The 26,666-nt window shown below is 41.1% G+C and overlaps 1 protein-coding gene across 2 annotated transcripts in view; it reads right to left on the bottom strand.

Annotated features, from left to right (window-relative positions):
• Cgnl1 (cingulin like 1) overlaps positions 1–26,666 on the bottom strand; it is a 155,869-nt gene that overhangs the window by 97,165 nt on the left and 32,038 nt on the right. For both annotated transcript variants that reach the window (XM_027925993.2, XM_071608310.1), the window contains exons 2-4: positions 5,019–6,623; positions 4,103–4,197; positions 2,607–2,712 (exon numbers count right to left, since the gene is read on the bottom strand). In XM_027925993.2, coding sequence (XP_027781794.2) covers positions 2,607–2,712; positions 4,103–4,197; positions 5,019–6,608 — 1,791 coding nt within the window. In that variant the 5' untranslated portion in view covers positions 6,609–6,623. The remainder of the gene's footprint in view (positions 1–2,606; positions 2,713–4,102; positions 4,198–5,018; positions 6,624–26,666) is intronic.

Raw genomic sequence — 26,666 nt, 5'->3', positions numbered from 1 at the left:
AACAGAATCTACTAGAAAAATATCTCTGATCTGAATGTGAATATTTATGGATCTCATTATCTCATTTTTGTTGTTCTTCTTCCAGGACATGATAAAAGGATGATGCTCTCCAAAGGACTTGGCTAAAATCCTACAGTTAAGCAGTTAGAAAACTACAAATAGGTGAGGGAAAGAGATAAAAGCAGGAATCAAAACTGTAAAAAGCAGTTTTGGCTTGTGTTTCCCTGAATCCAGGTGTGAGACGAGTGTGATGAACCTGGAGGAGGTCCTCCCACCTACTCCCAAGAAGGGGACCAGAACCTAACGCAAAACACAGGACTTCAATTTCCTCAGTGAAATGAGAGCAATCCAATCCAATGGGGAAATCATAAGTTGTTCCTTCCTAAACAAAAACCCCACCTGCTTTGCCATTTCTCAATATGATCTCAGTCTAAGGAAGAGGGCTTTTACATTCTCTCCTAAGGAAATACTTAACATACACCAAAAATAAACTTCACAACCTTTGACAGCCAATAGTCAGATTCAGAACACACAGATGGAAGCAGAGAAGACAACGGTGGGCAATTAAAGTCATGGCACTGTGATCGCAGCCAGAGTCCCGAGAGCCTTAATTTTATCTTCCCTTCACCTCTCACTTGACTCAGCAGCAACTTCTTAATTTGTCACCCTGCCTCTAATTTTACCTCTCTCCAAAAGCTACAAAAGGAATGAACTTTTATAAATACAATGGTATTCATGCTCATTTAAAATCCTTTGAAGGTAGCCCATCCCCTTAAGCTGGGAATAGAAATTTCTAACATGATTTGCAGGACCCCTATCATCTGGCTTTCTCCCCACCCTTCCTGAATCCTGGCTATATGTTCCAGCTACATTAAATTGCCTCTAGTAACCTAAACATGGCAAACCTATGCCTCTTTGTATTTGTTCATTTCACTCCCTCCACTTAGAATGCCCTGCCTTCCCTTCTTCTGCGAAAGAGTTCTATGCTCTTTTGAGAGAACATTAGTGCCATTTTTCCCAGAGGGGCTACCCTGACTTTCCTAGCTAAGCCTGGCTACTTGGAGTCTGTTATTACGAGTAAAGATCATGCAAGTGAACAAAAAGCAAGAATCATGGTGACAATTTTGGATTTTAAAAGTTTTATCAAGAACTATGGAACTAACTTAAAGAATTATGTAGAACTTCTGAAGATTGTATAAAAGGTGTACAATTTTAAGATTCCCTAGTGGAAATTGTGGATGCATATGTATAATACACAGAGCATGGGCTGGGGAATGTGGCTCAAGCGGTAGCGCGCTCGCCTGGCATGGGTGTGGCCCGGGTTCGATCCTCAGCACCACATACAAAGATGTTGTGTCCGCCGAAAACTAAAAAATAAATATTAAAATTCTCTCTCTTTTAAAAAAAATTAAAAATAAGAAAAAATACACAGAGCATGGTCACAGGCTAGCTGAGTGCTATGTGAATGCTGAGCAGAAAAGAGAGTAGGTAACATCTAAAAGTATCCTCTACATAAGTTTCCAAAGTTAAAAAAAAAAAAAGTTACAGATAAACTTCATCCTACCTACCTCCAGGTATCACCTCTTTCCCTCCCATGCAGAATTTCTAGAGGGAAAGGGAAGATACACAATAATATTGCGGCCTAACTCAGGAGCTGTAGGATTGAGCTACAAGTAAGGGCACGAGCAGATGGGACATAGTAGATGTTTATCAAATAGAAGATGACTCCCATTTTAACCCCCCCTAAAATCTCCAAGTCTCAACTCAAATTCAGCACAATTAAACAGGCTGTTTTTAAGAATTAGTTCCCCTCCACTCTTTCCCTTCCTAACACTGGTTGGCTTCACCAGTCTCTAGTCCTTGTTCCGCCTTACGCCTGACCTTCTGGGCTCACGTCCTAGTCCTTTCATGGTTAATTCACCAAAAACAATGTGTGAGATCTCCACTGATTATAGCATTACATTATTTTTTTCTTATTCTTAATTTTTCCTTCTAAATTTTGCCACCTTTTTATGTTATCTTGTCATGTTTTGTGCATTCTTAATAAAATATCTTTAAAACATTTCTTTAAAAAAAAAAAGCAGGTTATAAATTAGGATTACAGGTTAAGTGTCCCTTATCCAAAAACTTGGAAGCAGAAGCATTTTGAAGTTGGAAATTATTTGAATTTTGGAATATTTGCACATATATAATGAGGTAGTTGGGGGATCCAGGTCAAAACACGAAATTTATTTACATTGTGCATATACCTGATGCATATAGCTAGGAGGTAATTTTATACAATGGTTTTAATAACTTTGGGCATGCAATAAAGTTTATGTGTTTGTTACGACTGCTACGACTGTGACTGGACATATGAGGTTTGGTGTGGAATTTTCTACTCATGGTTTCATTTGAACACTCAAAAAGTTTCAGATTTTGGAGCACTTCAGATTTTTAGGTTATATATAAAACGTGGGCTTCTGTTTTAGGTACTGCCGTACTGCTTACCACTGAGGAAAGTTCCCACCTACTGCTATAAATAAATGTAGTGACTGAAAAAAACAGCAAGTTGTTTACCACATTCTATGCTAAATGAACTCTGAAAATACAAAACTTCAACTTACTTGATTATTTCCTTGTGCGCTCCCGGCTGCTCGTGACTTTAAGGTCTGGATTTTCTCAAAAACCAAGTTGACTTTCCTTTTGGTAGCATCCTCATTGTCCGTACTTCTGCAGAAGAGACAGCAGAGAAAACAATGAGGGACTCAAGCACTGGGCTCAGAATATTTCATATGCCATTTGGGACAGAGGTTCCCATTTCCAAACATGTGAGAAAAACACCTGCACCTTCTAAAATATTTTGGAGAAAATACCCAGTGAAAATGTAGTCATTTGTTGTTTGATTCAAACGACTTGAATTCATTCCAAAAGGAATTCTTCTTTTCTTTCTTTGTGTGTGTGTGTGATGTTTCCCATACACACACTGCTGTTTAAATCTTACGTTAAGAATAATCTGCAATGATCTTACTTGTTTAGCCCATATTTAAAAAACTGTAAGTCCCATGCCAAGACTGTCCATACAGCGGCCCTTTGTCTTGACTTCACATGTAATAGTCAGATTAAGTTTTATGAACTTCTACCACACCCCTGGCAGTTAAAAGATTTAAAATAAAATTCCTTAAGAAGGTACCTCCCACTAAAGTCTGCCTTACCAGTCTGTCAATATTATCAAGTGCCAAAGGAAAAAAGAATTTAAAGAATTTTAAAAGTCAAAGGTTCTTCTGCCTTAATCTTAACATGGAAAACCCTTTACAAGGAAATAACAACTAGCTCTCAGCTAGAAGAATCTCTTTGGTTACTTCCCTCCCCGGCCCTCCCAAAAAAAAAAAGAGTTACCATGTTGTACTTTGAAGCTATTTTGTCAGCTCCAGCATATAGACAAATATTGTAAAGCACACATACAAAATTATCAAGGGTTTAGATACCAATGAAAGTGGTCAGTGGTTGACTTTCAGTTGCCTCAGACTTTTATAAAACTCTTTCTTTCCTCCTCTTTGTATCATGTGATGAGGGAACTGAAACAGAAACTTCCAAATTCCTTGCTGAGAATTACAGTGCAGCTACTATCTGAGTAAAGACTGAAAACGAGATTCTTCCAACTCAATCTCCAAGTTGAGTACAGAAAGCACTGCTTTTAAATGACTCATGTGCTTCAAAACTAATGGAAGCAGGGGCTCCTGGCCAATGTTAACTCTGGGGAGAGATGAAGGTTTTATTTGTAACTTCTAATAAGGGACAATTGGGGACTACCGTGTGCGTGGAAGAAGTCAAGGTGCTGGCAGACTCAACTCAAAACTGAACACTGGACCTTCTCCTATCCTTGAATAAAGGATCATTTAAAAAATATGTTCTTCCCTGCACTCCCCTATCCAGGACCCTACAAATTTAAGCTTTCCACACAAGCTTGAATGCCAATATGAAAACTCCTGCCATTGAGAGTTAACCCTCAAATGACAAGCACAGACCAGGAAGGGAGGATAAGATACAAAGCTTCAAAAAAAGAAAATGAAGAGCCCAGTCAGAAACAATAATACTTTGGTCTTTAAGAGAAATCACTAACCCTTCTTTGAGGTAATTATAAAGTATCTGCTTGGCAGTCTCCTCGTTGGTTTGTTGAGTGAGCTCCTGCTGGCCCTTCAGGAGATCCGGTGTGGCCTAGAACACAACATCTGTTATTAGACCATGAGGATGATATTTCCAGGAAGATGCCCACACCCTCAAGCAGTGGCTTCCAAACACATTCCTACTTCCCAAAAACAAATCCTCAGGTAAGCTTCCTCATTATAGTCAGTTCCAAGGCTGATTAGCTCTGTAACCTTGGGCAAGTTTACTTAGCTCTTCCTCCCTCCAATTTTCTCACCTGTAAATTAGGGTAAATAATACCTACCTTCATAAGGCTGGTGCAGTCCTATAATATATTCAAATAGTGCTTGGCACTTACCAACTTTATTATCAATATCATTATATTTTGTGGTTACTTACCAAAACACTAAATGTACCACTTAGATTCCATCACTTTGCAATTATAAATTAGGATTAACTTTATTTCTCTGACTAGAAATTAACCTAGTCACTCAACTTCATGAAATAAAAACATACCTAGACAAACCTAAACACTGACTCTGTGGAAACTAATTTTGCATATTTCCAGATTTTTATACAAAGAAACTGATCCTCTCTATAGTGTTTGACAAGTTACTTTGCAGAAAGACCACAATGGGAATCTAATAGTGCTCAAAATATCCTAGGGAAAAAAAAAAAAAAAACTATGCAGTTGTCAGTAGGACATAATCTAATCCTAAGAAAATCAGATGTGCAATTATTGATTCAAGATTATAGATAGGAATATATATGTGTATTTTTCACACACACACACACACACACACACACACACACACTCTCACACACCCTTAGAGCCTCCTGTAGCCTGAGTTCATCATTTTAGAAGAAAAACACAGGACTCACACCAGTGTTACCTGAGTGTTTGAGCTGGAAGAAAACGTCTTCACAGAAATTTTCTTGGCACCAGAATCGGGTGAGGTTGGCACCACCCGGTTCTGTAACATCAAGGTAGCAGTGGCTGTTTTTATTTCTTCTTCCTTTTTACTCTGTGCGGGAAGGGAGGACACAGGAATCACCATGCTTTCCGGACTTCCTTTGTTTTCAGCCACTTTCCCATCTTTGTTCTGCTGAGGCCTGGGGAGGGCGCTCTGAGCGCCCCGAGTGGCTCCCTGCAGTTTGGCAAAGGTGCGGCCCACACTTTGCTTCCCTCGGTGTTCTTGAGCCGGCGGCCTCTGCGGGCACACCTGGGAGGGACGGAGGAGGTGTTCGCTAGACTTGCCCAAGTTCCTACTAAATTCGGTTAGGTACTCCGAGTTCCCCTGAAGACCAAAAGGAAAGGCACTATCCACGCTGCGGGATCTTTTCCTGTCATCTGGGTTGATTCTGTTTCGTTTTCCAGATCTTCCTCTTCTCTGAAGCCCAGGTTTTTGATCAAACTTTTCAATTAACTGATCCACACCAGGAATTGATCCCGTATCAATATCCCGCCCAGTTCCTGGCAAGAAGGGGATGTACCTTCTGTTTTCATGACGATTGACGTTGTCAGCATGGATGGCACATTCCTGATCATCAAGTAAAAATCTGTACAAGGAGGTGGCTGAAGTGGGAGTCGTGGATGACGAGGACGACCTCCGTGACCGACCTCCGTCCAGGACCGGTCCCGCTGAATCTTGTCGACGGAAGGGAAGAACATCTGGCCTGGTTTTCTTGGTTTCGGGGTGGGCATGTGGGCTGTGGGCAGCTAGGGACCTCTCACTAGGGGAAACAGCCTCCTCTCCCACCCTCTCCTTGGTGCAGCTCTGAACATTCACGCACACTGAGGTCTGCTTTTTGGGGTCTTCAATGACCACAGAGCTGCACAGACGAATGGCTGTCACATTGGATTCCAAGGGAGGGCTGGAAGGCTGGGAACTGCCAGGTTTGGGAAAATAAGTCCAAGCCTTCTTATTATTGGTACCTTCTTCTGTTAAATTTTTTAGCCAATTACTTTCAGGAGGTTGGTGATTTGGTAAGTTCAGCTCATTCTTTTCAGGGTCATAGGGCTGCAGAAGCTCCGGATGCCTCTGAAAGTTCAGCACGTGGGATGGCTTCATGGGCCCATCTTTGTGTTCTAGAACTCCATTCTTGCCCTCATGGAAAGGGGGCTGTTTCAGGTTTCTTACTGGGCTGGGTTGGGCATATGGGTTTTCTGGGAGCTGTAATTCTTCTCCGCTGTTCTCCTTTAGCACAGACCCATTGCTAGAATGGGGGGGCAGGTGATTTATCAGTGGAGGTGGAAATGATGGCCCATTTTCAGGAAAGGATGTGCCAGCAAGACACCTCTCTGTGTTGTTCAGAACTATGTAGGGATGGCCGTCGATTCCCTGGACCCTAATACTGACCCCATAGGAGCCTGCCTTGGAGTGCTGGGAATTTCTTGACTTTTTGGTCTCATCACTTGCAAGCCGTAGGTGGACGCCATATTCCTGCTGCACATGTTGGTATTCACCGAAATACAGCTCCATGCTTCACTGTCCCAGCTACCGGGGCAAGATGGGGTAAAAAGAGGACATTAAGTGAGAATTACATCTGTTTAAATGAAGGTTGGACTAATCATGAGGGAGAAACTTCAAAGTTCAAAGGAAAACAAGACACTTCACAACCAAAGCATGAGTGGCTGCCCTCCCCTGACCCTGACCTGTTCAAACAGGCCTTTCTGGATGCCCTTGAGCCCACATGATCTGAGGCTTGTCAACACTGGGCCTGGCAGAGGGCAGTCACAGGTGTAATGACCTAATGCCTCTGGCATAACTTCACTCTCCTGTTTCTGGCTTAGAGGCTATTCTGGTTGCTTTTTTCCCCCCTCAGTTGGTTTCCTCACACTTTATGCTATTTATTTTTAACCAAGAAGGTGTTCCAGCATTTGCCAACAAGGTATTTTTCCATGAAAGTGCGTAAATGCTAAGGAGTTCTGATGCTCCGTAATTTTCTTTTTTTACATTGTTAATTTTCCTCTCACTTTTAAACATTTTTTATGCACAATCCCACTTTAAAATCTTCAAAACTATTTGAATGCACTATTTAAAACATTTTTACCCAAAGCAGTCAGTTATTTGTGAAACTATCAGTAAATGATTTGAAAGTTTTCTCAAGCTGTTCTTTTTCTTCCCAAAACAGTTCAAGAAGCATATCAATCTGAAAACCGTTATTTTTTTTTTTTTTAAATGACAATTCAGGGCTTTGAATTTTGTGATGGATGCCAAAAATCATTGCCTTCACTTTCCGGAGTGTGACCACCCTTGTCAGATGCCTGCCAACAGTTCACCAAGCAGGACGCACACCCCGCCCATGCTCAGAGGTGTTCCCAGCAGAAACTCACTTCTCTGAAAAACCATAGCAGCAAAGAATAATAATGGGGATAATAGCTGTCTCATTTGTCACTTGTAGGGCTCTTTTGAGTTTTCTTTCTAATTTGGAGTCAATCTGATAGATGACTGTCTTCCTCTAGTCTATCCACATTTTGAAGTTTATTATACAGAGCTTTGTAAAAGATAAATAATTTCACTTCCCCTGTATTTTTCATTATCTAATATTATTTGTGCTTTCTTCTATTTGATTACACTGATATGTATTTTTTAAATTGTTCCTCTAAAGAATTACTTATATTTATCAAACATTTCCGTTAGTTTTCTAATTTATCGAGCGCTAGTTTGATTTTTATTGCAGTAGCCCTGCCCCCCTTATTTAAAAACCTCAGCAAATGCCAAAAACTGTGAAAAGTACTGAACCCTATATATATAGGTATTGTTCCTATACATACACACCTATGATAAAGCTTAATTTATAAATTAGGCACATTAAGAGGTCAACAGAAACATAGAATAATTATACTACAATAAGTTATGTGCATATGGTCTCTCAAAATATCTTTTACCTTTTCACAATATCTTTTACCTTTTCACTTAAAGAAAGCACTTTGTAGCTTCTCTTTGCCATATCCAAAGCACCAGCATCACTATTTTTTCACTTTGGGATCATTATCAAATAAAATAAGGGTTACACACACACAAGCACTGGAATACCACAACAGACAGTGTGATAACCTAGATGGTTTCTAAGTGAGTACTGGATGGGTAGTATATACAGCATGGACACACTGCACAAAGGGATGATTCACACCTTAGGCAGGATGATGTGAAAATTTGTCATGCTACTCAAAACCAGCATGTGAATTTAAAACTTGAGAGTTATTTCTGGAATTTTAATATTTACAGAACAAAGTTCATTGCAAGTAACTGAAACCATAGCTAAGGAGGGACTATAGTATTTCCTTCTGCTTTCTTCCATTTTATTTTGTTGTTTTATTTCTAACTTCTTGACATGAATACTTAATTTGTTTATTTTTGTTCTTTAATCACAATGTATAATTGTCACTTAGGAATTACTGGGGCTACTATTAACAAAGAGACCCCAAATAGCAGCCTAAGACGTCAAAAATTTTCCCCCAGATGTAGGAAGTTCAGGACTGGTATGGACTGCAAGATTTCATGGAGAATACTTCTTATCTTTCCACTCCTCTACCTCTGGCAAGTACTGGACAACAAGGTAGCTGATCCAGTATCACATACGCCAAACACTTCAAAGCAGGATTGTGCCGTCAAACATCTTTTTAAGTTTTCCTGGAAGCCCACCTACCAATAATCTCTTTTTTTTTTTTAAGAGAGAGGAGAGAGGAGAGAGAAGAGAGAGAGAGAGAGAGAGAGAGAGAGAGAGAGAGAGAGAATTTTTTTTTAATATTTATATATTTTAGTTTTTGGCGGACACAACATCTTTGTTTGTATGTGGTGCTGAGGATCGAACCCGGACCGCACGCATGCCAGGTGAGCGCTACCGCTTGAGCCACATCCCCAGCCCCCCAATAATCTCTTAAATCTTTTTGGTGAGAACTTAATCAAATGGCCACCTGCAGCAGGAGGTGGTGTGGAAAACAGGGTCTTGTAGCTGGTCATTGACACTCTGAACATTAGTAAAATGAGAGAGGAATGGACATAGGGAAGGCAGGCAATAGTTTCTACCATAGTAATGTTTCTATGGCTATGTTCTAGATAGTTTCCATTTGTGGTTTTAATTCCTTCTTTGACCCAAGAATTGCTTTTAAGAAGGTTTTTTTGTTTTGTTTTGTTTTAATATCCAATATTTCATTGTGTTGTTTACAGGGTCTTTATTTCTTGATGGTATTAAGTTCTACTTGAATTGTAGTCAAAAAATAAAGCCTCTTATTATTTCTTTCCTCTTAAAGTTGAGATTTCTTTTGTGGGCAAATATGTAGTAGATAATATTTGTTAAAGCTTTATGGAGGGCTGGGGATGTGGCTCAAGCGGTAGCACGCTCGCCTGGCATGCGTGCGACCCGGGTTCGATCCTCAGCACCACATACAAACAAAGATGTTGTGTCTGCTGAAAACTAAAAAATAAATATTAAAAGAATTCATTCTCTCTCTCTCTCTCTCTCTTAAAAAAAAAAAAAAAAAAACTTCATGGATGCCAGGTGTAGCCTGTACTTTAAGGTATGGCATTCAAAAATATACCCACTAGTGCAAACTTAACACTAATTAGTTCAGCAATAGCATACCCTTATTTTTGTATGACTCGTTATGGGACTTTCTGGATACATTCAGTCTCCAATTATTAGCATGATGCTGTTGGTTTTTGCTCAGTGATTATTTTTTAAATGTAATATTAGATATCTCTCAATATGCCAATGAAGACAACTCAAAGAGTCACATTTATTGTGATGTTTATCACTGTCTCAACAACTCTATAATTATTTCATTATGCCTCCTTTCATTTTCAGTTATACTAATATTTTTAAATTTTTAATCAGAGTCAAATAAGATGTAATGAAAACCAATATTTTCTAGCTTCCCCAATCCCAAACACATTTCCCAGGGGAAAGCAACTGGAAATTTTACTGTTTCTTCTAGTACTTACCCTCCTTGTTGCTAAATAATATTCCTAGCTGAGACTTCTCCACTTATCAGTTTTACATATGGTAGATGACACATCATAAAAATTTCTCATTCTACTAACCTCCCAACACCATCTGTTTTGTTCCACTTCTTAAGAGATACATCCTCAATGCTTTTTCCAAATTAAAGCAATTTTCAACAGCTCTTAATTGTTCTCTAATCGTTTCTCTTTCATTAACGCTGTTCTTATTTTCTGTATGAAATAGCTTTTCTTTCTCTGAAAATAACTTTTCTCAAGACACATGTTTTCCTCTGCTTTCTTCAAATCATTTTCTGAGAAGATTTTCTTTTCTGGTTTGTTTTAATTATCTGTCTTTTATATTCTTAATATAACTGGTGGTTTTGGGCTGCCTGATCCTAAATGAGGGTCCAAAGCAGACTGGAGGTGCGTGTGTGTGTATTTGTGTGTGTGTGTGTGTATGTGTGTGTAGGACATATTAGCTTGTGAGCCTCAATTAGTGGGGGGGAGGGGTAGACCTTCTATGCAGGAATCCTCAAATTTCGGTATCTAGGGACATGTTTTTCTGTAGTAGTTCAACTTTCCCTGAAAAGAATTCTCCAATACATTGCAGGGCTGTCCATGCCTGGCTGCTGGCAATGTGAGACAGGGCAGAAGACAACTGGAGGTCCCTGTGGGTATCAGTCTCATCAGTCACTCACACCCCTTCACTATTATTCCAGTGTCCATCTCTCTGATGCTGGGGTAGGGGAGAGGGGCAGGGATGGACAGGTGCCCCATATCCAGGGTCTAGAGACGATTCTGGAGGTCTAACAACTCCTGTTCTCAAAGTTCTTAACTAATTCCCCAGACTGTGGCCCACCTCCCCAGTCTTCTCCAGGAGCTGATGCTCTCCATGTCTGAGACTCCCAGCAGCTCTGAAGGCAAATAACCTCACTGCCACAGCACAGGCACATTAGGTTGAAGCATCTCTCACTCTGCCAAGTCAATTATCACACCTCCATTTGCTGCCAGGCTCTCCTCCACGGCCATCTTTACCTTCTGTGTTCTTTCACTATCACTTTAGTAGGATTTTGAAAAGAAGATCAACTTTTAAACTTACCTAGCCCCCACATGGCTAACCAATATGGTAAAACTCAAGCTGGGGATGCAGCTCAGTGGCAGAGCACGTGCCAAGTATGCATAACACCCTGGGTTCAATCCCCAACACCAAAAAGAAAAAGAAAAAGGAATACATATACACACAGTAAAATATCTCAATTCCAAGGATATATACAGACTGATGAAGCAAGTACAACCTCCAAGACCGAAATGACCACTGTGTCTTGACCCCTTTCTGGAGGGCAGCATTGGCATGTTTCATTTGGGGTATTTAGAAGTCTAGAAGTATTCATATTTATTAAAGTTTATAATAACTTGGGGGGGTACTGGACCTCAAACATGCTAAGTAAGCACTCTATCACTGAACTCCACACTCAACTATAAAACTTTTTTTTAAAGAGTTTCTGCACAAATTTATCTATGAGGATGCTTTTCTCAGGTGGTATTTACTAAATAGGGTTATTTTTCTCACCAATAATCTCTTCTTGTGCTGATGTCAACTTTTCCATGAAAAGATTTCTTCTAATATTTATTAATAAAGTCTTGTCCAGGGTTTTATAGTCCTTTTCAATAGCTGCTGCTGCTGCTACTACAGTCAACACTAATTACATTTCAATCTTTGAATAAGGCCACCTTGGTTTATTACAATCTTAGCTCCCTGTTGGTAAATTAATCCTCATATTTGATTTTCTTGAAACGTCCACAATTTACATTTCCTTGACAACAAACCTCAATCTAATATTTTCAGAGAACGACATTTCTCAGCTGGGCACTGGTGTCTAAAGCAAATGTGGATTTCCTTCCCAATCACAGTGTAAACAGTGAATTAATTAACGAATTTAAAGACAGCTGTTCTCCACTTCCAGGCATGTGGCCACATTGACGATCCTAACACACACCACAGACACACTCGCTCTGCCGGGGACTGAGACCAACCAAGGGCTTACATAATTTGGCAGTAAAAGCTGATCAATTGCCAGGATGCAACATTGTGGCACTTGGCAAATAAAAGTGGTGTTTTGGAGTGGAAATAATGCTTTATGCAAAGACTGCTAAATGACGATAATTGCTTTAGTTAGCAAGATCAATGAGTGTGTTTGTAGGAACAAAGAGCTTAGCTCTTGGAAGAACTACGGATGCCAGATGGAAACACTTCCTCTCCCTGAGCCACCACATGTGATCAGTGAGCATGGAGATTAGTCACGTAATGCTGGTGCATACATCCTTGCCTCTCCACTCTGGGTCCCAGTGGCACCTCCAAAGCCTGGATGCACATGCACCAGTCATGCCAGAAGTCCACAAGGCTCCTGAGGAAATGCAGCCAGACAACCTGAAACCTTTACATCATGGCTTGCCCTTCCATCCTAAGAAGAGCTGTGCCAAGCACCCAGCTCAGTACCTGGCACTGGAGAGGGACCAGTCTGCGTATGCTTGCTTTGAGTGAACCATTCCATTTTATCATGTAAGACATTTAGGACAACAACTAAAGCTGACGTGGGAAGCTAATGAGCCTCAGTAAACTCTGGAGCTTACTTCCAGGAAATAAGTGAGCTTCAAACCAAAAAGCAATTTCCCCTGAGTGGGATCCTATGACTGTCTCATTCAGAGGGACACTGCTGCCAGTCTAACGATAATCTCAAGTAAAAACTTCTAAATGGTAGATCAAACAACCCCTTCTAAAGAACAGGTCTGTGGGACTGATGGGAAGCCATGATTTTGTGTGTGGGAATATCTGTATCAGAACCTGAACTAAAAATGAAAAGTAAGAGTGAAAGATCAGGGTGTGGAAAACCTAAGCACAGCAAACCACAGACCAGTTTTGATGTATTCCCAGATGCGACAGGAAGAGCCAGCCTTACCTAAACTAGCTCCATGCTCTGTCTCTTTTGAGTGCAAATGTAGGAAATTAACCAAATTTTCAATATTTGCAAGGAAATGTCTTTGCATACAGTCAACTTTTTAGAACTCCCTGGGAAAACCATGTCACAAGGAAACTTAAGGCTTGAGAATGACAACATATATATTTGGAAAAATATCAAAATTTTTAATACTGAGTTATACAGCTCCCCATTAAATCCACCTTGTACCAAAGGGTGGTGCAAGATAGAATGAAGAGGGGTGGGAGGGAAAGGAGGGGGCAGGGGGTTAGCAAGGATTGTGGGATGTGATGGACATCATTATCCAAAGTACGCATATGAAGACACGAATTGGTGTCAACATACTTTATATACAACCAGAGATACGAAAAATTGTGCTGTATATGTTTAATAAGAGTTGTAATGCATTCCACTGTCATTTATTTTTTAAAAAAATCAATGATAAATAAATAAATAAGAATAAATTTAAAAATACTGTCTTTATGAAAAAAAAAAAGATAGAATGAAAGACCTGTGAGAAGGTCCTTTTACTACATTGGAGACCCTTGGAGACCTTCAAACAGTAGTCTGAAGATCAGGATCACCGGGACTAACCCAGGTGATATAGGCGCCAAGCTGGCTCTCCTCTGAGGATCCCCCATCTCCCTCTATAAGTCTGTCTGTCTCCTTTCCAGATGGGTCTCCAGCCATCCCACTTCTCTTACCCAGAAGCATATATAGATCACCACTGTATCGTGTTCATGTTCCCAAATTTAAAATCCAGTGGTTAACATCTTACGTTCCTCACAGTCTTTGAATAAAATATAAAATTCATATCAAAAAATAAAAAGCTTAAGATACGTTTCCTTCTTGACCCTTCAAATGATTTCTACAAGTTCTTCCAGCAATGCAGAGCTGAGAGCCGGAAGAGTATAGTTCTGAAGACAGCAACAGTTCTGCCCAGATCTGGGGCAGGGCAAAAAGCATTTCTAACACTGGACTCAGGTCAAAATCCTGGCTGGATACACTCATCAACTTCCAAGTGTTTTCCTATCTCTAAAGGTTAGGTTAGCAATGGTGACTTCAAATGGTAATGGAGAAAATTAAATCATATAGTATATGCTAAATGAAATAATAGGAATTAGAAAACAAAACAATTCAATGTGGCATTTATGACCACAAGAAAGCTAACTTTGTTCATAAACTGTTTTTAAATACTTATGTGGCAGAGGCAAAAAGGTCACCACCATCATGAAATAATTTATTAACTAATTAAGAAAGTAGAGGGCTAAGAATCTAAAGTACAATGTTGTGTCCACAGTAGAGATTTAATAAATATTTGCTGGGGCTAGCGGGTGTAGCTCAATGGTAGAGCATTTGCCTAGCGCATGAGGCCCTGAGTTCAATCCCCAGGACCACAAAAAAAAACAATAAGTAAACATCTGTTGAGTGAATAAATGAACATCTTCAAATTGCCATGTGCATAGAAAAGTTCCTAACCAGCCAGGTTCAATGACGCATATCTGTAATCCCAGCTTCTCTGGAGACTGAGGCCAGAGGACCATAAATTCAAGGTCAATCTGGGCAACTAGGTAAGACCCTACCTCAAAATAAAAAATAAAAAGAGGGCTGGGGATGTGGCTCAAGCGGTAGCGCACTTGCCTGGCATGCATGTAGCCCGGGTTCGATCCTCAGCACCACATACAAAAACAAAGATGTTGTGTCCGGCAAAAAACTGAAAAATAAATATTAAAATTCATTCTCTCTCTCTCTCTCTCTCTCTCTCTCTCTCTCTCTCTCTCTCTCTCTCTCTTTAAAAAAAAAAATAGCTAATGCCCTGGATTCAATCTGTAGTACAAAAGAAAAAGAAAAAAAGAGAAAGAAAAGGTCCTAACCAGAGACAACAGATCCGTGCCATTTGTGTTATAGTTTCCTGTATGAATCCTAAACCCAAAGCATATCACAACAATAAGCCCAAAGACTTAAACAGCATTTTCTCCCTAAGCCCAAATCTGGCTTCAGACTCCTCCTCAACAGTATATCTCTGCACTTACTGCCAATTGATCAGTGGAGACACAACACAAATTAAAACCTGCTTATCATTCCTGATATATTTACCTAAACCTACACTGAAGCCAAAATGTCCAAGAAATAAATTACTTCCAAAAACCCGATGGTGTCTTCTTGATTTCTCAGTCTTGCCCCAAGTTACACTATCGTCAAGGCTGAAACCCCACTCAGACTCCATGCACACCCAACGCTCGTGTTCACCTTACCGCCATCAACACCATCTTCCTGGGCCACCAAGAGGAAGGGAGGACTTTTGCAGGTTCCAGCAAGAGAAGCTTCTAACCTCACACTGTGCTGTCAGACCCTGTTTCTATCCCTTTTCTTTCAACACAATCTGCCTCCAGTGAAACCTTTTACCTGTGAAGACCAGCTCCCCGCCCCAGCCCCCAAGGTTCAGATTCTCCAGTAGCTTCCTGTTCTCAGGGGCATCCAGCACAGTCAACTCCATCCAGCTCAGAATGGGCCACTAGCAGTGACTTCTCTGGTCTGTAGGTCTTATCCCAGCAACCATGTTTTAAGATTTTTCAACCAATTGAGTCTGGCATGCTCGCCGTCCCTCGTGGTGGGTGCCAGGCAGGCTGTGGCATGAGGTGCTGTCTCTATATCATCTTGTCTGATTGGATGTGACCTCAGGAAACCTGAGGGACTTTTTTTTTCTCTGCCTTAGAAATGTGTAAACTCTGGTGAGTCAGTAATGTTCTCCAAGGCTCACATCTGGGTTGACATCTGGCACAGCCCTGGGATTCAGACCCTGACCTTCTGCCTCCAAGACCCATGCCCCTTCCTGAAGTCTTCCCAGGTTTTGCCACCCACAGTTATCTGGTATGACTATGTGTCATGGTCCCTAGAGGGCTGCAGACCAAAACACATGTCCTGCTGTGCCAATAGGCAACCCCCTGTCTGGTCAGTCTCAGTGGAAGTGTCACTCCTCAGTCACACCTTGCTCCTTGCCATATATCCAGCACCCAGAAAAGTGTCCCACATACAGTAGGCACTGAATAAATTAAGGGGTGAATGAATTAATAAGGTTCAAGGCACACAACTCTCTAAATTCCCTTTAAACACTTGAACAATGTAAAAAATAAAAACTCAAGTTTCCTTTAACAAATACCCATTCTTCAGGTATCTCCAGCCACAATACTTTTAACTGTTTAAAATATAAGAACCATGGGCTGTGGTTGTGGCTCAGTGGTAGAGCGCTTGCCTGGCATGTCCAAGGTCCTGGGTTTGATCCTCTGCACCACATATAAATAAATTAATTAAATTAAGGTCCACTGACAACTAAAAAAAAAAAAAAAAATCAAAAAGAAAAAGAACCAGATCCACGACTCCATTGTCACTTTTCTTCCCACTGCCAGCTTCCAGATCTAGGTGTGCTGTGTTCCAAAAGCAGAAAATAGGACCTGGGGTTACTGAGCATCTGTTAAGGAGGTAAAGAGGCACTGTGGAATTTCAGCATCAACTGTAATGTGCCCAGTTCCCAGAACATCCTCAAAGAAAATTTCTGTCAAGCAAATTCCAAAGCTATATAGTCTCCTCTAAAATACACTGCTTTCTGTAGAACATTTCTCGGCCACTCAAAACAAGAGAACCAACCAGGGAGTCCTGTCCATCTGCAATCCTCATCAGGGAAAAGGGTGAGATAATTTGCATCATGAGCAAACTTGGCCAGATGACCACCAAATTCAGAACCATCTGGGATGTGCCCCCATAGTGCAATCTTCCCACAGTCTTCATTCACAAATCAGAAATGCAGGAGTCAGTGTTTGCACAGACCCCAGAAAGGCTATGCTATCAATGACATGCACCTGAATTTATCCTCAGAAACCTACTAAATAGTGCGGGAAGGTGGGTAGGAAAGATGATGGAATGAGATGAACATCATTACCCTAGGTACATGTATGATTGCGTGAATGGTGTGACTCCACTTCATGCACAACCAGAAATGAAAAATTCTGCTCCATTTGTGTACAATGAGTTGAAGAGCTTTCTACTGTCATGTATAACTGATCAGAACCAATTTAAAAAGAAAGGAAGATCATTTATTCTCCTCAAAAAAAAAATAGTGCAGAATGTGACTGTTTAAAAAAAAATACCGTGTAGCCACCAAATATATTAAAAACTAAATTAACATAAGCCTTCTAAAATAGAAACAGCAGATTCCTAGGTGTGTCAATGCAGTTGTTGTTCAAGATAGTTATTGTTCCCAGAATTGCTGACACCAGAGATCTTGCTCCCCAGTTCCTCCCTGGAATTCTCTTGACTGGATGGTAAGAACAGGGGGACTATCCAAATTCAGACTGCAAAGCCACCCCAAATTCTGAAGCTTGTTTGCTGTTACCCAAGTTGCTGGGGGGCCGGCCACTCATTGGGCTGTTCTGAGCATCTCTGTGATCCTCAGCCCTTCCTCCTTCCTATGGCACCACTCGTCCCACCCCAGCCTCACATCCTGCTCTTCCTCTGCCCCATGCTCCCTGGTATCTCAGTCCTACATCATTGGGGCAAATGGGCATGTATTCAGATGAAATGTGTGTAGGAGGAAGACCATGCTCTCCCCTTTCACAACAAGAATGTGTCTCCATCTTGGCCCCCAATTTCATCTTTGTTCTCTAGGAGCCAGGGAAAGATAGAAGGGCCTGTGCATAAATCACAACTGAGAGTCTTGACCAGCTACCCTTCCTAATCAAGGTCCTGGAGTTGGTAGGTAAAGGCCATCCATTTCACTACCTTTATTTCATATTTAAATATCTTTATTTTATACAGATGTTTCAACTAAGAAAGTTTCACAAATCATAATGTTCTTTAATAATCAGAAATTAAATCAATAATACAAAATTGAAGTTTCAATTATGCAAATTTTAAAAATACATATTTAATCTTTTAGGGTTTGTTAGTATATTCTTTTGTATTCCTATGAATGTGAATAATTTAGATCTCACTGTTGAAAGCATGCTTTTCTTGGGAATGAGGTGTGCTAGCAATCAAACCAGGGCTTTGTGCATGCTACCCACATGCTGTACCATTGAGCTACTGAGCTACATTATTGCTCCAAAAGCATGCTAAAATTTAATAGTCTACTCAGTCTATCATATTATTTTGTTAAAAATAGCTCTTCACAAGCACTGTTATAACTTAAGAACTTTTCCTGAATGTTCTTGTCCTCAACCACACCTTCAATATTGTTTAATCCTATTTTAGATTTTCACGAGCTTATATAATATACAGGTGCCTTTCAAGAAAACTTAAAAGACCTTTAGTATTCATTTAATGTTTCTCATAACATGTACAAATGCAAAACTACTATAGTTTTTGTTTCACTACAACCAAAGCAAAACTCTATACTAAATACAAGTACAATTTAAAAACTAATAACTCAAATTCACATTACTTTAATATGCAGAGCAATGATAATTTTGCTGAAACTACACCACCATATGTGGCAATGAACAGGAACTGGGTAGAACAAGTCCTCATGATGTCATTGCATACCCATTACCTCATATAGGGGATGCCATAATTTTCCATAGTTTTTTTAACCCTATGATTATGAAACTTTCATGTGTTCACTCTGCCATAATCCCACTGTTTCTTCCCATAGTGTGAAAGCATCCTTTAGGTGCCTAAGTCTACCTTGGTTCTTTCCAGTAGCTCATAATAATTAGAATATTATAACCTGACATCCAAAACATTATAAACAAGGGCACTGGGCTCAAGTGGTAGTGACCAGTGGTCATCAGCTCAGTCAGGATATGCTGAAACTGATGTTTCATTTGATGACTAACAAATTCCTACGAGCCTATGATAGTGCTGGGCACTCTTCTACAGCACTTACATGGAGAGACATAGGCCTTGCCCCTATAGAATTTGCATTCCAGTAGGGAGAGTGAAGAAGGAAGTCAGAGTGGTACATGATGTGAAGAAAACGAAGCAGGGAAAGTGGTGGTAATGGTCCATCCCAGACAGAGATGTTGAAAAAGGCCTGTCCAAGAAGGGAGCAATTGACTTGTGAGAGGTGATGAGCCCTTCATAAGCTGAGCGAGCACCAGGTAGAGAAAACAAGCCAAGAGTCCTGAGGGAAGAATGTGCTAGGCACTTCAGATGACCAGCAAGAAAACCCAGTTGGCCAGAGCATTGTGGGAGATGAGAAGGGGTAGGGGCAGAGTCAAATCATAGGGCATTATGGGTCATTGTAAGACCTTGGGTTTTATCTCAATTTGGTGGGGGGAAGTCACCAATAAGAGCCGAGGTCCAGGGCCTTGCTGCTCAGGGTGCTCCACCGACCCACATAAGGGCATCACCTGGGAGCTTGTTAGAAAAATTAGAAACTCATGGGCCCAGTCCCAGCCTCACTGAATCATTATCTGCATTTAACATGATCCAAATGAATCTGCTTTAGCATCTAAACACTCAGAAGACAAGAAGAGAAGAAGCAGGCAAAGAGAACCGAGAAGGAGCAGCCAGTGGGCTGGAGGAAGCAGGCAGAGTGTGGTGTTTGGGGAAAGAGGGTATCCAATAAGCCAAATGCTGCAAATAAGTACACAAAGACTAGGGAGGTAGAGCCTGAAGGTGACTTGACAAGAACTTTGACACTGGAGTGAAAGGCATGGAGGCCCAACCACAGTAGGCTAACCAAAGAATGGAGTATAGACAGTCTATCCGAGGAATTAAAAAAAAAAAATAAAATAAAAGGCCAGCACAGAAAACATCCCAACACCTGGATGAAATCTCTGCTGTGTCTGTTTCCTCTCCCAGGAATGCAGTCTGCAGGACACAAATAAAAAGGTATAACGTGGTATTCATACTCAAAGAATGCTGAGCAAGATTGTTACTTAATTTTATGGAATGTGACTTTTTTCTTCCCTCTGGAAGTTGCCTGGTGTCCTAAGTCACTGTCAAACCTCTCAGAGTATGGCAATTTCTGGTGAGAAGGTATGGTTTGTGTGTTTAATAAAGATCAACTGTGGAAGCATCAGGAAGTCCCTCTACAATGAGAATGAGGAAGCCCACATGTGCCCCAATAAGAGAATCCAGACCAAAAAAAAAAGGTCACTCCTTGTCCCCCTCCTCTACAGAGCCCTTTAAACTGTTAATGCCCACCTTTACCCCCACTCCATCCTACTCCAGGCAGAGGGAACCTTCCAACATACCCTTAACTTCCCTTAGATGAGCCACTTGCAAGCTCTCAGTTCCAAATTCTTAGACCCAAACCTCTATTCTGGGATCCATTACCATGCCCATCATCACTTCTCTTGTGCCAGCAACACAACCATAGCAACTCCAGTCTATCCTCCTCCATCTGAAGCCAACACTATGACACTGGTCGCTCAACTTCACCTTACTGGGCCTCTATAGGCAGCCTGGGAACAATTCTGTAATTCTCAGTAATAATAATGTAATTAACTCTTAAATACGCTTACTGTGTACCAAGTGCTCATCTAAGTGCTTTTACATTGAAGATTAACCTACCCTAAACTGTAACTTCCAAAACAATCCTCTGCACATTAACCCCACGTTGAACATTAACATGCACACTACAGTTTGGGCGGTTAACTGATGACCACATAGAAAGCAGCAAATTACAAAAAGTATTGAATGTCTTTGTTTTCTCGTGGGGGCTAACTTATAAAAGATTTCTGTATTAAAAACCAAGCTTTCTGTATAGATCTCTGACAGGAGACTTCAGAGTCATAGCAGTGGAAATCATGGTGTGAAGCCATAGATAAGAGTACCCAGTCCTCTGATGTCCTGAGGGAGACAGGAAGTAGACGTTCCTATCAAAACAGGTGTCAAGTTGTGAAACGAAACAGGCAATCTTTTTTTTTTTTTAAATCATTACAAAGAAAGGAGAAAAAACTAAAGAGGAAAAGGAAGAAACAAAAAAGGGAGACAAAGAAAGGAAGTCCCTGCCTAGCTGTTAAGGGGTTTTGTTGTTGTTTTATTGGTCTCCCATCTCTACAGTGAAAGGCCCATTTCCCTAGAGCTGCAGGCTTCATTTGTTGCCTAACCAGTGAGAACAGCTCCTGGGACTTCTCTAAGTGTGAGGCATGAGCAGGAGAGCTGAGATGAGGAGACCTGACATTCCCTGAAGCAGCCAAAACACTGAGCAATAAAGAGAGAAGCCTTAGAAACCCACAACTGGTGCCCAGGAGAAAAACGGCCTCAGGGAAGCTTTGAACTGAGGCCTTTTCACAATCATTCACATTCATAATCACTCACAATCCTCCTCTCTGGCAGGAACCTATATGGTGTGCCCAGCCCATACAAAGCCACACCAAAGAGCCAGGACTCCACCTAGGTCCCAGGCCACCCACCATGGGCCTCTCCTCTGCCCTTTTCGGTAGGTTTCCTGCTATGAAAATCATGCCTTCTGCTTAAATTAGGCTCAGTATACTTGGTGGCAGGGGTTGTTTTCCTTCAAGTAGATGAGTCTAACCCTTCCACTGAGAAGCATCACCCTGATATGAATGCCTGTTTTAACAAAAAGAATCACAACAGAGAGCCTCAGACAATTCCAACCAAGAGGTAAATCTGGAGCCCTCACATCTAAATGCATTGCCAAGAATGTTACTAGAACCCATCTCCTATCCCAGTGCATTAGAGGAAACAGGGGTCTCTGTGTTTAAAGGTAAAATGTGGGATCTGGGGATTGAACTCGGTGGCAGAGTGCTTGCCTAGCATGCGCAAGGCCCTGTTCCATCCCCAGCACCATAAGTGCTCACATGCACACACAGGTAGAAAGGGAAGTGGAAGAGCCTATTCTGTATGTGATGGTGTCTTAGCTCAAGCTGCCACAACAAAGTATCACAGAGCGGGTGACTTAAACAGAAATTATTTTTTCACCATTCTGGAAGCTGGCAATCCACAAACTAGGTGCTGGCTAATTCTGTTCCTGATAAGGACTCACTTTCTGGCCTGCAGAGGCCACCTTCTCGCTATCTCATTACGCGGCCTTCATTAGTGCCTGGACATGAAGGACAGGAAAGGTCCCTTTCTCCCTCATGATCTAATCTGACCCAATTTCCTCCCAACATCTCATCTCTAAACACCATCACTTTGGGAGGACTTCAGTCCCCAAAATGAAGTGCAGAGGGACATAAAATATTCAGTCTATAGCAAATAGTTGGGAACAAAAACAAGCAAAGAAGAAAAAAAATTACAGGAAGCCTGTTATCCAGAGGAATGAACTCACAAAATATTTGATAGAAAAAAAAAAAGAATTTCACAAGCTCTTTCTGACTTATTTCTTTAAAGGCTGAATCTTCAACTTCATTTCTCTCTTTAAAGAGCCATGAGATCAAATACCCTACAAATATATGAAACAACCTCTTGGAATCGGTAAGAAAGAAGTTGACCCAAGTAACTCAGGAAATGAGTGGAATCTGTAAAAACAAAGGCAAAAGAACTGGACATGTTTCACTACAGTTGATAAAGTTGTTTCCATAGAGGGATGGGTTAACAATTCTGAAACCACTACCCATGTATACTAAAACTGAACAGTTAAGTAAATAGATGTCAGGCAGTAGGAACACTGTCTCTCACTGTTAGAGTGGGAGGTAATAAAGATACAAGGTAAGAAGTCTGAAATAATCCATGTGGCACAGATTAGAGATGGAGACATCAGTATGAATTCATGTTTTATCTGATATGCAGAAGGTTACTTATAGAAATATTTAAAAACAAGTATATATATATACTTGCCATCAAAAACAAGGAACATCTCAGAAACTCTCACAGATAAAAGGAGATGTAAGGACTAAATGTAATGTGGGATTCTGGAATAGAAAAGGACATTAAAAAAAAACATGAAAATATGCATAGAGTATGAATTCTAACTAATAATTTTTGTCCATTGACTGTAACAATCTCAATGTTTGATGTTGATAATAGGGAAAACGCACTGTGAGTCACAGGGGACCTTTCTATACTCTCTTTACAATTTTCTTACAAATGCAAAACTAAGTTTAAAAAAAATTTTTTTAAAGGATCATCATTTTAAAAGGCCACCAGGAAGACAAAACCACAGCTGTGGTCAATGTGGTCACTCTGGGGCAGGCATGTGTAATTTTTGACTCATCCTACACCTCCAGCCTGTTAGGCGATCAGAGCAAAATTACTTGTGTCCTTCAGCAGGTCACCTGGCCTACATCGTGGACACGTCTGAAAACACTACTCCTAGATCACCTCCACCAGGAGGAACAGGGAGCCAGTGAACATGGAGCATCCCATCACAGGAACCCAAGGAGAGGCCCAGCAAGATCCACCCTGAGGGCACTGCACAGGGCGGAGTGTGAATATGACCTACACAGTGATAATTTATGAGCCGTGGACAATTTTCCATAAGCCAAAGGGTAGGACTGGAGAACAAAAACCGACAGCCTGTACCTTGTAGGCAAGAGAAGAAGCAAGTAAAGAGCGGGGCAAAAGAGAAGGCAGACCTTCCCCAGAGAATGCAACATCTGAGCACAGTTTAAATGGGAACAGTCAACAAGCTCCATATGCCAATGATGCTGCTACAAGACTGTCCTCTGCCCTTTCCTGCCCCATCTCAGTCAGAGAATATGCTTCTCCAATGCAGAAAGGATAACTGGATGAAAAACAGAAAAGCTGATTTGGTCACAGAGCAGAACAGGAGAGACTAAATAGGAGTGGGGGGGGAGAAGGAGAGAGGGAGTTAGAACAAAAAAGGAGGAGCAAAAACTGAGGAGTGAGAGGGAGGCAGTTATGTCGAAGAGAGCAATGAAACCTGTTTGGTCACAAGAAGTCACAGGACAGCAAAGGTGAACTGGGGTGTTATTTTGACTGAATATAGGAGGTGACCATGTTAAAACATTCCTTAATAAGCACCACCTGGAAAACCGCTTCCCTGACCTGCAAGCAGGATTTCCTCCCCAACAAGGCCCCTTCACAGCTACGCGCCTCTCATAAAAGCTTTCTTCCTTAGTCACCTACGAATATATTGGTGTCCCAGGACAACTTGAACTGTCACCTGCTCTATCCCAAGCCACCACCACCAATACCCAAGGATTCAGGCCACCCTCACCCCTCTTTTTTTTTATTGGTTGCTCAAAACATTACAATGCTCTTGACATATCATATTTCATACATTTGATTCAAGTGGGGTATGAATTCTTATTTTTACCATGGGTACAGATTGCAGGATCACATTGGTTATACATCCACGTTTATACATACTGCCATACTAGTGTCTGTTGTATTCTGCTGCCTTTCCTATCCCCTTCCTATCCCCCCTCCCCTCCCCTCCCCTCCCATCATCTCTCTCTACCCCATCTACTGTAATTCATTTCTCTCTTTTTGTTTTTTTTTCCCCTTTCCCCTCACATCCTCTTCTATGTAATTTTGTATAACAATGAGGGTCTCCTTCCATCTTCCATGCAATTCCCCTTCTCTCTCCCATTCCCTCCCATCTCTCGTCCCTGCTTAATGGTGATCTTCTTCTCATGCTCTTCCTCCCTGCTCTGTTGTGAGTCGCCCTCCTTATATCAAAGAAGACATTCAGCATTTGTTTTTTAGGGATTGGCTAGCTTCACTTTGCATAATCTGCTCTAATGCCATCCATTTCCCTGCAAATGCTATGATTTTGTTATGTTTTAGTGCTGAGTAATAATCCATTGTGTACAAATGTCACATTTTTTTAATCCATTCATCTATTGATGGGCATCTAGGTTGGTTCCACATTCTAGCTATTGTGAATTGTGCTGCTATGAACATCGATGTAGCAGTATCCCTATAGTACGCTCTTTTTAGGTCTTTGGGGAGTAGTCCAAGAAGGGGAATAGCTGGGTCCAATGGTGGTTCCATTCCCAGCTTTCCAAGGAATCTCCATACTGCTTTCCAAATTGGCCGCACCAATTTGCAGTCCCACCAGCAATGTACAAGTGTACCCTTTTCCCCACATCCTCACCAGCACTTGTTGTTTGACTTCATAATGGCTGCCATTCTTACTAGAGTGAGATGGTATCTTAGAGTGGTTTTAATTTGCATTTCTCTGATTGCTAGAGATAGTGAGCATTTTTTCGTGTATTTGTTGATTGATTGTATATCCTTCTCTGAGAAGTGTCTGTTCAGATCCTTGGCCCATTTGTTGATTGGGTTATTTGTTTTCTTATTGTTTAATTTTTTGAGTTCTTTGTATACTCTGGATATTAGGGCTCTATCTGAAGTGTGAGGAGTAAAGATTTGTTCCCAGGATGTAGGCTCCCTATTTACCTCTCTTATTGTTTCTCTTGCTGAGAAAAAAACTTTTTAGTTTGAGTATGTCCCATTTGTTGATTCTTGATTTTAACTCTTGTGCTATAGGTGTCCTATTAAGGAATTTGGAGCCCGACCCCACGAGATGGAGATTAGAGCCAACTTTTTCTTCTATCAGACGCAGAGTTTCTGGTTTGATCCCTAGCTCCTTGATCCATTTTGAGTTAACTTTTGTGCATGGCGAGAGAAAGGGATTTAGTTTCATTTTGTTGCATATGGATTTCCAGTTTTCCCAGCACCATTTGTTGAAGATGCTATCCTTTCTCCATTGCATGCTTTTAGCACCTTTGTCTAATATAAGGTAGTTGTAATTTTGCCTCACCCCTCTTTAAATGTGAATCCAGTGTTGTCGAAGCCCCAAGCCAACATCCATCTCCTGACAACATGGACCCAACCCAGAGGCACGTCAAATTCCCAGGCCATGCCTTCCAGCACCACTCCTAACTGCAGCTATATTTTCACACTTCTATGACTTCCTAAAAATTTTACTTAGTGTCAGTCTCCCCCCATCAGACTAGAAGACTCATGAAAACAGGGACTATACCAGGTTTTGCTGAGCATTTTGTCCCCAACACTCTACAGCATGTCTTTATAATGTCTTTACTTATGAATCGAATGTATGAATGATTCACTCCCTCCTCCCAGCTGAAAACCCCAAAAGGAAAAAAAAGGATATTTCAATTGTGTGTGACGAGTACAGAATTTGACCTGGAATCAGTTTGCCCATAAAAATGGCAGTATAAATAGTGGCTAGGAATCTGGTACTAGTAAACAAACTAGTATTTATTACTAATTAGCAATACCTAACTAATAGTGCAGTAATAATACTGCAAGTGCCAAATATTATGCCTAAACACTTCATGTCATTCAGCAACTATGCCAGGTAGGTATTGCTTACCTCCATTTTGCAGGTGAAGCAACTGAGAAACTCAGAGAGGTTATATCACCTGCCCAAGGTCACCCGGAGAGCTGCAGTAGAACTGGAGCTCACATATGCCTCTCTGACTCCAGAGTCCATTCTCTTCATGACGTTAAAGCTCCGCTATGAAACAGGGCAGTAGATGCTGGCTGGGGACCTGGAATCTAACCACCGTTGATGGCACTGAATCCTAGGAGGATGCATCCTGGCTCCAATTCACCAGTTGCAAAATAAGCTTTTGGAACTCATCTGGATTATGGGCTGGGGTCTAGCTACAGAGACTTATAAAGAAAAAAGGGGCTGAGGATGTGGCTACCAGAAATCTAACCATCCAGCATGGATGTGTGTGCACCCCTTGCAGTAGAGACCAGTTTCCAGAAC

The sequence above is a fragment of the Marmota flaviventris genome, chromosome 2 (genome assembly GCF_047511675.1).
Source record: "Marmota flaviventris isolate mMarFla1 chromosome 2, mMarFla1.hap1, whole genome shotgun sequence".
Classification (NCBI taxonomy): Eukaryota; Metazoa; Chordata; class Mammalia; order Rodentia; family Sciuridae; genus Marmota; species Marmota flaviventris.
Note: the sequence above shows the minus strand (reverse complement) of the source record. Positions and strands in the feature narration are given on the sequence as shown.